Genomic DNA, 17,003 nt, shown 5'->3' with positions numbered 1-17,003 from the left:
CTAAGGTATTCTGGATAACATTTCATATAATGTAATAGTAAGCAATGGTATTTCACATTCAGACAAATAGCCTTGTTTGGCGTGTAAGACAGTAAGGAAATTTGTAAGGGAACCGATGAGTATGAAAACACCGCACGTTCACTCTTCTCAAACAGTGTCAAAGCTTTCTGCATGTGATTCATATGTTTTTATTTTCACGTACGTACAGTCACAGCCGCCCACAAATATCTATCAAAAAAGCAAGCTCTGCTAATAAGCATATAGAGATATTTTGGGTGGAAGTAAGGTTCAGTTGCACGTAGAGATATTATAATGAGTGATAAGTATCAAACTGATTCTTGAACATCATTTGCAAAGGAAAGAGTGAAATCAGCATATCTTTTTTTTTATTTATTTATTGTAAAAGCATGTAGTAGAAGAATTAAAGCAAAAACAATAGCAATTACGCTCTAGCAAAAAAATAAATTGCTAATCAATCCTCATTCTCTCTTGATTCATAAACGAAGAGATAAGTCAAGCTTTTGATCTTTGTCCTTACGATCAACCCTTCCAATGCCTTGATTATTATTGTCCGCCATTGCTAGCTGTTGAGTACTGAAGTCACCGTTGCACCTTATGCTCCTTTGCCAATCGAAGCAACTTTGCTCGTCCTCTTCAGCTTGATGATTTTGGCAATAACCATTGCTACTCTCACCATAAAACCCACCATTATTACCAAACCTGGCCGCACCATTCGACCCAAACATGTCGGATAAATGGTGATGATTCGGGAAATAACGGAAGTTGGCAGCATGAGCTGTTATATACATCGGAGGGTGTAAGAAACTCAAATGGTGGCTCGCTGCAGCCGGTGCATAAACAATCGGTAATGTCGGCGAAGACGACAAGTTACCGGTCGGTCCATATTCTGATGCCCTTTTAGCCTTCCGTGCAGCACTTCTTTCTCTCTTGTGAGCATTTTGATGGCCTCCCAATGCTTGAGAACTGTCAAACTTTCTCGAACAAAATAAACAAGGGAAAACCCTTGTTGTCCCATCGTCAGAAACAACTTTTTTTCGATGGACATCTTCAATACCTGTGGACAAACTACCAGTTTTCATGCAGAATGTAACAAAACAAGACAAAGAAGAAAAAAAAACTTTGAAGTAGTAGTGTTGGGGGAAGCTTGCAATTTGCATCTGGTGGGTGAGATGATCTGATGGTAAAAATAGAGTTCAGAATTCAGAAGTTAAGTTGTGAAGAGTTGGAAAACGTGAAGAGTTCTGAAACATAATAATTATTAAAATGGAGATTGGAGAGTGTAATGTATGGGCATTGGAGCAGAGAGATAAAGAGATAAGTGGATGGAGCTATTCTCCAATACGTTGCTGCATGCTGAACCTGAGAAGAAATGTTTTGAATTTAATGGAAAAGAAGATTATGTCATCAATGGAAGTCAGAGTGCATCAGTGGGGCTGAGCTTGGAAGATGAGGTTTCGGTGGCATATGTGGAACGATTGGGGTGCCTTAATTAAAAGTCTGACTCAGTCCCCACTTGATCTGAAACCCTTTTCTGCATGCAAATTGGCTCTTGTGCTGCTGCAGTCAGCCAGCAAGCGTTGCTTTCTTTCTCAACCGCTAATCTGCAATGCAATTTGTGGAGATATTGGAGAACCCAATGCTCTTGGACTCGTCTTGGTCCTTGTGTTCGCCTCACACATACGGCATCCCTCACCTGTTTAAATTGTGATTTTAGTCCCCGAGTTATGCTCCACTTTAAGATTTAATCATTATTTTTCAATTTAATATATATTATTATTATTACTATTATATCACCACTAACATGTCTAATAAAATACCGTAATACAATTTTAATGAAATTACTATGAATTATTTGGTACAGATTAGGAGTGAACAAAACTCGACTCGATTCAATTTGAAAATTGATCTTTTTGAATCGACAAGAATTGATTAAAATTTATAAAATTTCAAATTTGAGTCGAGTTATAAAATAGAACTCGAATAATAGCTCAAAACTTTTAGTAATTAGTAAATTTATTTTCAAATTTGAGTCGAGTTCCTCAATTATGTATGATATATGTATATTACATATGAAAAAATATTAAGGAATATATATGTATTGTATATGGTTATAAAAATCGTTTAAATTAGAATCAAATAGTAACATAATATTATAAATATTTACAATTAAATTTAATAGAAGCTAGAATAACTCGACTCGAATAAAAAATGTAAATAAAATTTAAATTATAAAATAAGATTCATCAAATCAATTTAACGCTCACCTCTATACAGACTCCTATTTAGATCCAAGAATTATCGTGGCTATATGATTAGTTCGGAGAGAGATCGAACACAAATTTTGTAAAACAAGCCCACGGGCCGATGGACTTCAAACTCCCGGACCCAGTATAGACGAGTTATAGAATACCTGGGCCAGGTCGATGGCGGCCCGTCATTCACCGTCTTAAACAAATCCAAAACCCAGGGGACTCGAATCTGGGTGTTAGGGAAGTAGCCCAGGAGGAGTGACGAGAAGGATGACAGGTCATACTTGTAGGACCCATGGTTTGATAGAAATCAACTACATGCAGACCACGTGTAAGTGCAGCAACCCATCAACAAGATAAGAGGCGGTTGTATCCGATTGTTTACCCACCCCCCTCTTCTCATTTTTTTAAACCTTCTTCATTCACCTATATATAAATACAAATAAATAGTTAAAAATTAATAAGGGGAAGGAGGTTTGATGTTTAAGTTGGTTTATTTCAATTCAATTATTGTTGATCATAATTTTCCACGGTTCTTTTACCTTTCCGACGCCATCTCAACTTCCCTTTTAGAGATCGGATAATATTCAGTTCCCGAATTCCGTGTTCCCTCCTGTAAATCTTCTTTTTCTCTATATATATATATATATTTAATTGTTAAAAGTATGTTTTTCTATGCATGAATGATCTGTGTTATTATCTCCAGTGAGGTACTTTTGATTTTTTTTATGCAATTTGTAAAATTGATGATGATATAAACCAGGAATCCTTTTAGGGGCTAGGGTTAGGGTTTGGATAAATTGGTTGGAAGTATTGGTATTTTAGATGAGGTGCTATGTTAGGTTTTTATGAGGTTTGGATGAATTTCTTTCTTTTTTCTGGAAAGCAACTTGTATATCTGTGTGTGTATGTGTGTTATATTCTATTTTGAAGTTGTTGAGGAGATCAGGTTTCTAGTTCTATGTGAGTTAATTGGTTGGATTGAAAAGAGTATCCGAGCACAATTTTTAGCTACTTTATAGATGTTTAATTCAATAATCGACTTTGAAAAAAGTTTTATTTGTGGTGTTCATAGAAAAAAGTTGTGCATAAATGAAAAAACTTTTGGTTGTTTGAACTGATGACTGTTATATAAAATTGCAGTCTCACATGTTTATCCTCAAGGTACTGGGAATTTAGTCTCATTGAGCATAAAAAGTTTGAGGAAGTGTAGTTGCATTGATGGTTCAACCAACCATTACAATATTTACCTCTAAATTGTTTGGATGGTTATATGCATTTTTCCTTCTCTCCATTGGTAGTTGGTAGAAATTTTAGATTTGGATATATCTTGAATCTGACAATTTTTTTCTCTTTTTTACCTGACTGCAGGTATGTTGGTCTTATGGTTCATGAACTAATTCTTAGTTGCTGAATCAAGGGTTCTTTTTGATCAAGTTTTCTAGGACTAATCACAGTGCATTATATTGTTCAGAGATTTGGAGCTTTGCATCTGGCTTTTTCTTGTGAATTGTATTTTTCTTTGTAAAAGTTAACAAGTAAGGATTCTATAGTTTTTTCAGTTGGTAGCACATAGAGACACAGAAAGCAGCTGTAGGAAAATTATTTAAAGTTCAGCCTCGTGGTAAGTTTATATCCAATTAAATGTTCAACTGCTTTCCTTTTGTTATAGAAATATTGATTGTGCTTGGTATGTCACTCATTTATTAGATTGGCTTATGTCTCCCTTGCCCACATTGATGTTATAGAAATATATGGTTCTTCTTGTGTTTACTTTATTTTTATATATTTGTATGTGAAAAAATTGGAGAAGTGATATTTTCAAGTTTGAACATCTAAATGTTATTTCTACAGACCACTGAATGTCGTTAAGTTCTATGTTTTGAGTTGAAAAATTAAGGAACAATTTAGGGAACTTCATTCAAAATTTTAGTAGGTTTCTGTTTTACTGAGCTGATTAGTGTTAGTGAAGATATAGGAAATGTTTTGGCTGGTGGTTTTTATATTGCCTTTGTCTAGATGGATAGTAGGTATCCGTACCCTCCTTTCTGGCCCTAGTTTCAGACATGTGACTGTGATGTTGTAAGGAGTGGTCTAGCAACGGATTTCCAAAAGTAGTCCTAGAAAAAAGGTAAGTTCTTATCAATGGTTTAGCTTGTCACCCCTTAAATGATTGTTGATCATGTCAAATGGGACCTTTTGATAATGGAAGATGGTTGCATCCCCCCTTCACTGTCACATGATTCTACATTGCTACCATTATTTTCTCTAGTCACAGAACAGGGTTAATGATAGAGATGGTCGGGCGCGCTATATCCAAGTTCAATTTATTTCTTAATTATTGGTCTAACATTCAGCATATTGTTACTGGAGCATGTTTTAGACTATTGCTACTTGAATTAGGCTATATTTCAAGGGGAATTGTTAAACAACTTACCAAAATTTTTCTGGTCGGCTATGTAGTTGTTGATAAAGTTATGAAGTGAAAAAAAAAATCTTACCAAATGTATTGTGGTTTGCATAATTTTCCATTTCATATCGGTTTGTGGATGTTCTGCAAATTATGAAGAGCAAAGGACTTCCTTTATATAGGTATATGGGTGTTTACCTTATGAGGGGAGAAAGTTTATCAATAAAATCACATGAAATGAACATTTTGTCACCCAAAATAGAAAGAAAATTGAAACAATAATCCTGAGTGCCATTATATGCGAACTTAGTGGTACAAGGAATCATTGTAGTACCATAAACCATGTTGCCAGTATTTTTCCGCTAATCAACTTGTGAAATTAGTATTTGGAACAATTAGTGGTACTGGGTAAGATATAATAGTTCGTGCCAGATCCTTCCATTGTGATGCATGCTTGTCCTTGTGAAATGCACTTCATCTTAACTCCCTTCCATGTATGGGGCCAAAGATTTTTTTTCAGACGCCTTTTTACTTCTATCTAAACTAGTATCGGTGGTTGACCCCTAGAAGGCTATCAAGTACAGGCTTTTGAGTTTTGAAATGAACATAACTCTGCATGTCATTATTAGTGTGCTTGAAAATTCTTGGGTCTTTCTCGCACGCTATTGGCCCAGGTCCTCCTCCACTCCCTGAGCTGAAAGCCATTGTGAAAGGCATTGACTTTTTTCTCTTGTCGGACTGGGCGATGAAGGGAAGGTTAATTATAGAGAGTGATTGTAAATCGGTAGTGGATTGGATTTTGCTGCCGACATCATCTCCTCGTTTTTTTAGTTCGTTGGTTCAGAAAATTGCTTCCCTAATCTTGGAGAGGGAGATCATTATTAGACACATCCCGAGGAGCTGCAATTGTGAGGCTGATACTTTAGCTAAACAGGGGGTTGGTGGTCTATTGAGGTTGTTGGGGCTGAGTTAGTTTTGGTGTTGTTTAAGGGAGGTCTGGTCGCATTGGGGGTTTAGTTTCTAAGTTCTGTAATTTTTAAGGTTTTGTTAGTCTGTCTTCTGGTTGTATTTTATGTACTTTGTCTTTGATTAATAAAATCCTAAGGCACTCTTTTCCTCCTTCCGCTGATTAAGGAGCTTTCCTAAAAGATCCATTAATCAAGAAGGGGGTTTTTAATGAAGCCTGAAATTCTTATAAAAAAAAAGAAAGCTGTTGTCAAGGAAGTTAGGGAATTTTCATTCCTTTACCCTCCTGCATCGTGCCTTTCTTAGAAAGAAAGAAATTGGGGTTTGTGGAAGATGATCAGCTTTCCTGAATTTTTTGCTTGTCTTTCTTTTTTCTCTGATCTTGGGTGTATCTGGCTGGTTGCTTTTCCAATTCTGTGAAATGATGCCATTTTTTCCTGTCTCGTTTTACTAGCCAATGGTACCTAGGTGGAAACTTTTGAAAATGTTCTTTGCACGGTGCTGATTGTTGGTTATAGCGTTCACTATGTGGTTTATTTATTTTTTATTAATGGACTATTGTCTCATTACCTAATGAGTTCAATATGCTGAGTAACTTTACACGGCATGTGCAAGATGGCTGGGATTAAACGAAGAGCAAATACTGATTTGGATGCCCATGCTTTCCATAAAGAACTGGATGAAGTTTCATGTCCAATCTGCATGGAACATCCGCACAATGCTGTTCTCCTCTTGTGCAGCTCGCATGAGAAGGGTTGCAGATCTTACATCTGTGATACAAGTTACAGGCATTCAAATTGCTTAGACCGATTTAAAAAATTAAGGGATAATTATAGTAAGAGTCCAATATTACCTCACCCCACACCCATAAACCCGCAGAATTCTATTACTTCTGGTATGAACTTGAGAACAGAGTTTATTGAAGGTAATGGAAGTCGAAATCTCAGTGAAATAAATCTTGATTCACAAGAAGGCATTGTAGGTACAGGGGAATCTTTTCAGGGAAGAGCTGAATTTGAAGAATTCGATGCAGGGAATACATCAAACTCTAGATCTAGTTTGAAATGCCCTTTCTGTGGGGGGAACATACTCGGCTGGAAGGTTGTGGAAGAGGCCAGAAAATATCTAAACTTGAAGAAGAGAACTTGCTCCAAGGAATCTTGCTCCTACAGTGGCAATTACCAGGAATTGCGTCGGCATGCAAGGAGAGTTCACCCAACGACACGACCTTCAGATATTGATCCATCCAGAGAACGAGCCTGGCACCGTCTTGAGCACCAAAGAGGATATGATGATACTGTAAGTGCTATTCGATCTGCCATGCCGGGTGCTGTTGTGGTTGGAGACTATTTCATCGAAGATGGAGATAGGTTGGCTGGTGAAAGGGAGAATGGAACAGGTGAAGCGTGGTGGACTACTTTCTTTCTGTTTCAGATGATTGGTTCAGTTGACAGTGTTCGTGAACCCAGAGCAAGGTCCCGAGTTTGGTCAAGGCATCGACGTCCTGAGCATAGGTTCCTCTGGGGTGAAAATATATTGGGTCTGCAAGGTGAGGACAATGAAGATGATGTGCACATATTGAGTGATGGCGACGCATCTCCGATCCCAAGAAGGCGAAGAAGACTGATGCGCCCAAGATCAGATGAAGATCAGTCATGAAAAAGGACTCAGATATTTGGGGGTGGTAAATCCCAGTTTCTTGACATGGACTCGTTTCAGATTGTTTTTCTTAACATTGATGTCCCGTTGTTGTGTGTGCATAATAACAGTCTTGCTGGTTTCAGAAGCTATCAGCTAAGCTGGTTTACCGGTTGTTTCAACTGGGATTCTATATTAAAAGTCTTACGTGTTATTCTGGTTTTAGGCGGTTATGCTTACAGTGTACTGAAACTCTTGTTGCAGCGTCCCATTTATGCAATTAAAGATATTGTACTGGTTTTTATTCATCGTTTTACATTTTGATTTTGATTTTTTTTTTAGAGAATATGAATTATTAACGGGTCAGATCAAGGTTGATTGATTCAAATAAAAATAGTATATTTGATGATAATTTGATGTAGAAATCACTTGTTGAATATAATGTGTATATGTTGGTATTTCAAGGGAACTTTAGAAGGAACAATAAATCTTATTATATTGATGTAAAAATATCTTATAAATACGAGTTGTAGATTGTAGTGTGATGTAGTTGATGAATGTACAAGTGAATGAAGAAAAAAGAAAGAGTTGTGTAAGCTTAATAAAGCTTCTGAGAGTTTGAAACTAGCACAAGTTATTATTATATAATTATATGTATTTGGTTTGTGTAATGGGTCAAAAAAATCTTTTCAATTTCAGTTTGAAAAAAATATAAAATTAATTCAATGGACTTTCAATACTTGTTAATTAAATTATCCGAACCAGTCAATTAATACACCTAACCGGAATATATGAAGCCTCAATCCTAGTCCAGCTTGCTGGACTTCGTTAGTAGCTTAACTGTTGATTATGAGCCATGTTGTTTCTTGAAGGAATTACTGCAGCAGTTAACCATCTGAGAGTCATATTGATAAGTTCATTAAACACGTCGTCTTACTTATTCCATGAACACCGGAAAAGGTGTTTGAAAGGGCCAAAGAGAAAGCGGCAATGGAGGCGCTCAGTCCAAAGTCGACTGCCTGCCGTGAGTGCAACAACGGTAACCAATGGTGCCGTGTCTGAAACTTCACCATCAACCACCAGTGATTAAAGTTTATGCAAATTCATCATCTTACAACCTTGGCCACCCCTGCGGCAAATCCTGATCCTACTAAACAAGAATAATTCTGAGTTCATTTGTGAATCTGATACTTTTTCATCTGATGCAATAGACTCATAGTGCCTTGAAAATTTCCGAGATAGTCTTGAATTTGTAGACATTTTCGATTGGTCGATACAAAAACTGCAAAATGATATTTTCTCATTGAATCGATTTCTTCTCCATCAACAACTTTTAAAACTCTCAAGCAAAATACAAAACCAAAAACAAAATATTGGGGTGAGAGAGGCTCGAACTCTCGACCTCAGGATTTCTCAGGTAAGCTATGAGACCTACGCGCTAGCCAACTGCGCCACCACCCCACTGATGTTTCTTCTGGTAACATTAATTATTTATATTTAATTTTAACCGCTTTAAAAAGTCACATATTTTCGACGTTTGCATCAATGTTTAAATAATATAATAAATTATATTGTTTGAAGTGACAGACACAAATTTTAAATATAAATAATAAAATTAATAATCCTTTTCATTATTGGAAGTTAGTTCTAATATGGATAAAACAACGCTCACCTATTTGTGGGAAATTTACAGGTAACAGAAAGCAAAAAGGACTTTTTAAGGATGAAGCAACCCCAAGCCCAAGGGAAGAAGACATTGTTATTTCAAGATGATCAAATTTATATACAAATATTATTAAAATTATATCCTCATTTTACTTTTAAAATTAATATTTTAGTGGGCGTAATAACTTAACTTTTAGGTAAATGAATTTAAAGTTAGATGACGTTTAAAAATGTGTTTGTGTGTATATATATAAAACCATATTAGAATATTAAATTTATATAAATAAACTTATTGTTGCGTTAAATTTATATAAATTTACGAATATGGTATAAACATGCAGTGGAGAATCTAAGAGATTAGGCCTTTAATTCAAATTATCAAACCCCTATTATGTATTTTTTTTAAAGTTCTAATTCAATTTACGTCTCTGACCCTTCAAGAATTTTAATTTACGTTATAATAGAAAAAATAACATGAATATTTCAATATATATATATATATATAAGATTATGCAGAATATTTAAACAATGTAATACACCACATTTGAAAAAGGAAAGAATAAATGGTGATAAGATTATCTTAAACATGTACTGATTTTTACTTGAATTTTATTCATCTTTTTTATTTTAAATTTAAATTTATATAAACTATTTTTTATGTTAAATAATTTATATGCCATTAAAAATATTTTAAAGATGCTTAAGGATAATGAAGATAATATACTCATAACAAAAATTATATAAAAATTATTAGTAAAGGAAAAAACTTTTTTATTTGGCATTCTAATGTTGTTCTATGGTAGTTTTTTTTTTTAATCTCAATAAAACTTATACATATTTGACTGACAAAACTATTTAAACTCAAATCACTTATATATTAGTTCAAATAGATTTATATATTATTGTTTTTAAATTAAATTATCTTTCATGGATTAGAGCAAAAACAAATAAATTATGTTACCTTTGTGAAGTATCTACAGGGGTTTGGTCCATCGGTCACAATTAACAATTTGAAATTGTCATTCCATAAAGACATAACAAAATCCTCCTTTTGAGGATCTCCTTTGGTGGCTTTGTTTTCCGAATTGAAGGTCAGTGGTGCTCCATATCTATTAATATGGAGCGTTTGCAAATGCCTTGTGTCTGAGTAGTTGTGTGGTGCTTAACAGATGAAGATGGGTCAAATGTCACATTCTTCCTCTCAACAACAAGAGCAATTGCAACAGCAGCAGCCGTCACAGCAACTGCAACAGGTTGTACTTCAATGAGAATTAATTGAAGGATCTCGTTCATGAGCTGAACTGTGAGCTACTTTACAAGAAAAATATTCTTTTAGCAACTATAGTGTTACTCCCAATTAAAATACGATTTTGTAAATGGTTTTTTCATTAAAAAAAATTTCTGGTTAAAACTAATTCACATTCTGTGACTGTTCATTGCATTGCAGAATAACAGAAAAAGGAAGCAACACTCTTCTTCTGGAGCATCTAACAGCACTGGCACGGGAAACACTGTTGGCCCTTCACCCAATTCACCACCGTCAACTCACGCACCTGGTGATGCAATAAATACTACAACCAGTTTGCAGCATGTTAATGGTTTCTAAAAGCATGATGTATGGCGCAGATGCAACGGCGGGTCTTACATCATCTTCCAATCTGTTGGTAGGCCATATAAAGATTTTGAAATAGCATTCAGAGTCCAGCGTGCTGCAGAAGCCACTCTAGTTTTGTTACACACAAAAGCATTAGAATGCTTCACCTAGGATTTTATCTGCATTTGTTCTAGCGATTTATGAATATATCATGTAACCTAACTCCAAGTGATAATTTTATCTTTCAGCACAGACATCAGAATACTATTGACTAGTGAAAGGATACAAGTGATGCTTGTTTTTTAAGTTGAGCTAATAGTTGTGTTGATGTGCATTTCTTAAATCCTTTCTTTAGTGAGCAAGTTAATAAAATGCTGAAATTACTTCTAAATTCTTATAGCATCATTACCTCATGCAGGAAGACATGGATAGGTTTGATCCTTTGGATGAAAATATGGGGTCACTACTTTCACAAGAAAGCGATGGAAGGGACATCTATGGTGCCATTAAACAATGTCCAACTGAGCACCAAAAGGAGTCTGCTAAAGGTAAACCCAGTACATCTTATGCCTTTACCTTTGATGTATTTTTTAAGTGTGCTTACTTCAAATTCTCTATTTCAGGCTTCACTTTTGCTGAGTTTGGTTGTATACAGACCAGAAACAATGAAGTTACTTCCTGTCATTTTTCTTCTGATGGGAAGGTGTTGGCTAGTGCTGGACATTATAAGAAGGTATTTCTTTATATAGTTCTATTTTCCAATTCTTTCCCCTCAGCATTAAGTTTAGAAATATAACTTCTTCGAGTGAAAAACAAATTTGAACTACAGCCTTTCTCCTATAGACATTGTTTGGCAATTCTGTCCGTGTGAAAACAATAGGAGCGGAGTTGTTCATGTTCAGGTAGGTTCAAAATGAGACAAATTTAAGGTTAGTGGGGGAAAAGATACAAGTAAACCTGATTAGACATTGTGGCAAACAATTTTCCTAACTTTTGTGACTTAATAGAAAGTTTCTCAAAAGAGGATTTGGATGATAGAACCTTCGTTGTTCTTGTAGAGAACTTTAAGCTGGCCTGGCAATATATATCTGGTTTAATTGTTCTACTACTGAAGTATGCATAAGAAAAAAGGTTGAAGCAATCTCTTTTCAGAAAGATGACACAGTGGCTTGCATTTCTTTCATTAGGTGGTGTTTTGGAATATGGATACCCTGCAAACAGAGAGTGCTCCAGAAGAACACAAATTGGTTATTACAGATGTTCGCTTTAGACCAAATTCATCTCAGTTGGCAACGGCTTCTTTTGATAAAACTGCACGATTATGGGATGCAGCCAATGTAATCATCTTCTGCTTAAAACTTGGATCTTTGTTGAAGTTTTGTGGATATTTGTGATTTCGGCTTTTGTTATTCTATACTCCGTTTGCTGTCAGTTTTCTGGTGTTGTAGACTTTTATGAAGCATGCGTGATAAATCTTTCTGTGCTACTGTGGTTAACAAGCAAAGTTCATTGTCACAGCCAAGCTATTGTGTGAAAGCATACAGTGGTCACACTTCACCTGTGATGTCCCTTGATTTCCACCCCAAGAAGACAGACTTATTTTGCTTTTGTGATAACCACAATGAAATTCGTTATATGAATCTTAATACATTCTCATGCACCCGGATATCCAAGGTTCGTGACTATACTTTTCAGGTCTGTCCTCTTCAAGATTCACAAAGTTATGGTGCATTACATTTTATAGATTTAGTTTCTTCTCTCTTTTTTCAGCATTTACGTTAATTCCTGATGCAGGAGGGAGGTATGGCCCAAGTAAGATTCCAACCAAGAATTGGACATTTTCTGGCAGCAGCATCAGATAAAGTAGTGTCCATATTTGATGTGGAAACTGATAGGCAAACATTAACATTTCAGGTATGGCTTGTGTATTCTTATCGCCCTAGTAATAGCTCGATGACAGATCTTTCAGTCTTGAAATGTCTGTCATACTGAAGACGAAAGCGAGAGTTTATTCATGTGTTTTTCCTCTTTTTCTTTTTCTAACAGGGGCATTTGGAAATCGTAAACTATATATGCTGGGATGCAAATGGAGACTATTTGGCATCTGTCAGTCACAACTTGGTAAAGATATGGTCAGTGGTTACGGGGGAGTGCATTCAAGAACTCGGTGCTGGTGGGAACTAGTTCCACTCTTGTGTCTTTCATCCAAGTTATTCCACTCTTTTGGTGATCGGAGGAATTTCGGTAATTCTTTGAGCTCTATTTATGCTTTCCTTTTCCCTTTACGGAGGCTATTTTTTTTAGCTTTCGCAAATGACCATAACATGCAGTGGTCATGTTTGACGAGCAAGTTATTTGCTTTGCTTTTAGGATGCAAAACATTTACTTATTGTTTATATTGAAAGTTGACTGATTGATGAACTTCATACAATGATAAATCACTATGTCCGATATACGGAACATTGGATATAGATATAGGTTTGATCCTCCACAAACATGAAAAATACTTCAAAAATTTTGTCCTACTTGTATCGTTCACTTAGATATGGTTATCGAAATTACTTTACCTCGAGTCCGTGAAGTTGCTGTCACATTCATTGTTGCATAGACAAGTTCATGCTCACCTTTGATTTGATTTTTTTTTTTTTTTTTGATACGGGGCTGTGGCATGCAGTCGTTGGAGCTGCGGAACATGGGCAAGAATAGAAGCATGACAATTTCAGCACGAGTAGTTTTTTTTTTTTTGCCTTGGATGGGTTTTATAAGATGTTTTCTAACAGTGGCTCTAAGAATTAATTGATTAGAAATAAGAGATTTATCAAATTAAATTTGAAATTTAGAGATAATATTATCTTTGAGATAGATAAATAATTCTATGCATGTATCAAACTTTTTATATCATTAACATTCCAACAGTGTCTAGTTGATCAAATTTAACACAGATTTCTTCCAACGTTTTAAGTAAAATTATGAGAACTAATTTGTTAGTAAATTAATTGCGCTATAGTTCGAACTCGATGAGTATTATTAGTGGTAAAGAGAATACTATTCTACTTAAAAAATTTAGATATGAGTAGTTACATTTGTGGCACGTTTACATTGTCATAGATAAAGAAATTTTTTGAACAAATACTACATTATAATTATAATCATCACAAATTATCAAAAATAGTCTTTAAATTTGTTAAAATTTATAATTGTTCGAAAATTTTAATGATTATTTTTAAAAAAAATTAAAATTTTATTCTGTGTGCACAAATTTTTTTTCGCCGATGATGATCTTAAGTCAGTGAATCGATACAAGTCATGGCAGATCTTCGGTGGTGCACTCACTCAGTGCAGCAATGTCTCCTAGTCCATGGTACAATTATGTACGTCTTTGAGACGCGAAAAAATGAGAGCTAAACTCGAGCTCTCTTGTCTCCGGACGAGACCAAAATGATTTAGAGAAAGAACATGTTCATATGAAGAGAAACATGGCAAATCTCATTCTCGAAAATTTACGAGTTCCTTCTTGAAGATCGGTAAACTATGCTTCATCGGACATAGTTCTTTGAGAGGATCGAGTTCTCCCTCAAGGCAATCCTACAGAACAGATTCAAAGGTGATTGAGAGAACATGCCCTTATTTTCACTCGGGGAAAAATACTGTATAAAATTTACCTGCAGAATTTACTGTATGGAAGAAAACATATTCATTTACTGAACATTCATTTGAACATTGAAGAACCGCATGCATGAATGAATGAACTTTCATTTGAACATTGATCATAGAAAAGGGAGATACTGAATAAACACAAGGAGAAAAGGCAGTTACGAAATTATCACAATCCGGGATGAATCAATCTTCAGATCCATGGAAACAATGTTTGAATAAAAATATCCAACCATTTATCATCCCACAGTACGTAAAAGTTCCAAATAAATTTAAACTAACGTAAATTTTATTGTGAATATCGTTCAAATCCTCTCTCGGGGTCTTGATGCTTAAGATGAAGCCGGTGTTTTGGTATAGAAGCGGACGCCGAAGGCCAATCCCAAGATCAGCAGGGGAACGAGGAATTGGAGAAGCTTTACAACGAATTCCGATGTCTTGTCTTGGTCATAGTGAGGCTGCTTGGGAGGAGTGTACTTTTTCTTGGAGGGGATGGTTGATGTATCGATGTCACCCACGTAAAACTCATCCATCATTGCTCGAGCACTGCTACTATGACCAACATCCTCAAAATCATCAGTTGCATCCTTCCCTGCCAACCATACATCAAACCAAGGTCATCTCCCTTTTTACCGTCGTCTACAATCGTTCCAACATCAGATTATACAAAATAAGTCGAAAAACTGCAGATATCCGTCTTACCTGTGGAAGACAGCAAGACATCATCACCACCAGGATGATCTTCCAAGAATTTGGTCACATTGTATACCTGTTCAAACATAAGATGACGAATTTGAGGAGATCAAAATGCAAATGCAAAGCATTCAATGCATATACAAGATTTTCGCATCATTCTCATCCAAAATACATCTGCCAACAAGTACATACTGCAAGGTGCGAACATCGTTACTCTACAATTCTCGTATTCTCCAACTTAATCATCAATAAAAAGATGTCCACCAACTAAAACACACCATAGCTAATTTTCAACTCCTCAAAGAAACGGAACAAAAAGGCGGATCAACGATGAAAACATTCGTACATGCCCTTGACCAACAAGTACTCTGCAAGGTCCATCATGCAGAATTCATAAATAAAAAATATTGCATTTAAGGGCAAACTAAGTTTAATGGCAGTGAAGCAGCATACTAATGACCGAAACCACCATTCCGGATTAAGCTAATAACTAAACAAACCAATGGGAAACGTTCTTATGCCAAGGACCAACAAGCATACTCCGCAAACTGAGGAGAAATACACAATGGCCAGTCTCTCTTAATGGAATTTGTAAAAAAACAAATAGATTACAATGTACAAAGTCCATCATGCAGAATTCATCAAAAAGAAAATAGTGCATTTAAGGGTGATATTAAATAAAAGATAGTGACAGATCTAAGCAAAAGATTGTTTTTGGTACTGAAGATGATTGTTTTGTATCCGACTAATAATCCACAAATAAGAAGTAGAAAAATTCAGTTTTCATACTGAAGATGGACTCTTTCAAGGGTTATAACTTCCTAGAGATAAGTCAAATATGCAGTGAATATAAGCTGTTAGCCTCTAAAAGAGATTCATCCACTGGGATTCAAAATTTTATTATGATCAGAATCAAATCAAATTTTCAAACAAAAAAAAAACACCTATTAATCAAATAAGGGGGAGGGGGAACACCATGCTAACCCAGATCCAAGAACTCTAAAAATCCAAAGCCTCCAACTTCAGAATCAAATTGAAAGAAAAAAAAAACTTCCTTTTTTTGCAAAAAATGTAATCAACAAAGAAAGATACCATTGTTAAGCAACCCAAAAAACGAATCTAAGACCATGGGTTATCAACGAAATTCTACCGAATAAAAGAAGCTTTTACCTTGCCCTCAATGACAAGCCAACAATCTTTAGCATGGTTGTGCTGAGAAACCTCAGCCAAAGTGTAGACCTTTCCTTCTCCACCCATATTCCTCCCTTCTTTTTTGCTTGTTTGAAGAAGAAACGAGGAAGAAGAAGAAGCAGAAGAGGAAGAGCACAGATTTGGTGATGAAACAAAACCCAAAAGTTATTAGTGTTGTCTTGTGGTTGGCACTAGCCACAAACTGTGTGTGCTGTGAGGTTGACCCAAAAAACCAAACAACTAAATAAAAACAAAGGGAAACAAAAGGGCAGTAGGTTTGGTAATTGGTTGGTTGGTAAGGTCAAATGTGAGCCATCGGTGGAAAGCACACTTTGACGGGGTCTTGTGGGGGTTGGTGAGGACTGACTGACTGAGGGTGAGATAGTAGTGTCAGTCACCAACCACACCTTCCCTATTGTTATAATTTCAATGATTATGATTTTGAATACGTTTACATATATAACATTTTTTCAATTTTATGAATTTATATAAAAATCTATATAAGCAAATAAATGATTATATAATTTTTTGTTTTTTTAACAAAATTTTGAGCAATATACTTATGATTCCGGAAAAAAATTATCAACCTAATATATTTACTCAATGACCTGACATGAACCCATTAAGTCATTTGGGTTATTTGTTATTGAGCTTTGCCAATAACTTTGAGATAGAACCTTTCTAAAATGATGGATGTGAGAGAGGATATAACACTATGCGTCCCAGTCAAATGAGCATTATATAATGGCACAGCTTATATTGTGGCGTCACTAAGCTGAGATTCTTTATTTACAAGATTACTTCTTCGGTGAGGGAATGAACAAACCTCCCTAGATTTTAGGCAATCTACTCTATTTCTTATCGGCTCAATTATACCAAACATTCTTCAGTAAAGCATAACGTTTTGAACTCGTCGAAA

At 35.5% G+C, this 17,003-nt stretch overlaps 3 protein-coding genes, 1 non-coding gene and 1 pseudogene across 4 annotated transcripts; 2 read left to right on the top strand and 3 right to left on the bottom strand.

Moving 5' to 3' along the window:
* Window positions 1–421: 421 nt before the first annotated feature.
* On the bottom strand, window positions 422–1,100 carry LOC120163062 (protein LATE FLOWERING-like). The gene has a single exon (XM_039173086.1). The coding sequence runs from the start codon at window positions 1,098–1,100 to the stop codon at window positions 495–497; it is 606 nt and encodes a 201-aa protein (XP_039029017.1). The 3' UTR covers window positions 422–494.
* A 1,596-nt stretch (window positions 1,101–2,696) lies between these two features.
* Window positions 2,697–7,576, top strand: LOC120165224. Its single transcript, XM_039174788.1, has 3 exons — window positions 2,697–2,885; window positions 3,642–3,894; window positions 6,262–7,576. Exon 3 carries the CDS (start codon window positions 6,262–6,264, stop codon window positions 7,303–7,305), a length of 1,044 nt encoding a protein of 347 aa, XP_039030719.1. The 5' UTR covers window positions 2,697–2,885; window positions 3,642–3,894; the 3' UTR covers window positions 7,306–7,576.
* Window positions 7,577–8,140: 564 nt separating this feature from the next.
* On the top strand, window positions 8,141–12,799 carry LOC120163632 (annotated as a pseudogene).
* TRNAM-CAU lies at window positions 8,659–8,745 on the bottom strand. The gene is given in 2 exon segments: window positions 8,659–8,694; window positions 8,708–8,745. It is a non-coding gene; the product is annotated as a tRNA-Met (tRNA).
* A 1,484-nt stretch (window positions 12,800–14,283) lies between the features above and the next one.
* Window positions 14,284–16,185, bottom strand: LOC120165214 (cytochrome b5-like). The gene is made up of 3 exons (XM_039174782.1): window positions 16,064–16,185; window positions 14,900–14,966; window positions 14,284–14,789 (listed from the first exon to the last, which is right to left on the bottom strand). The coding sequence occupies exons 1-3, from the start codon at window positions 16,148–16,150 to the stop codon at window positions 14,530–14,532; spliced, it is 414 nt and encodes a 137-aa protein (XP_039030713.1). The 5' UTR covers window positions 16,151–16,185; the 3' UTR covers window positions 14,284–14,529.
* Window positions 16,186–17,003: the final 818 nt, after the last annotated feature.

The sequence above is a fragment of the Hibiscus syriacus genome, unplaced genomic scaffold, assembly GCF_006381635.1.
Source record: "Hibiscus syriacus cultivar Baekdansim isolate YM2019G1 unplaced genomic scaffold, ASM638163v2 tig00002919_pilon, whole genome shotgun sequence".
Lineage (NCBI taxonomy): Eukaryota > Viridiplantae > Streptophyta > Magnoliopsida > Malvales > Malvaceae > Hibiscus > Hibiscus syriacus.
This window is presented reverse-complemented; position numbering and strand designations above follow the sequence as displayed.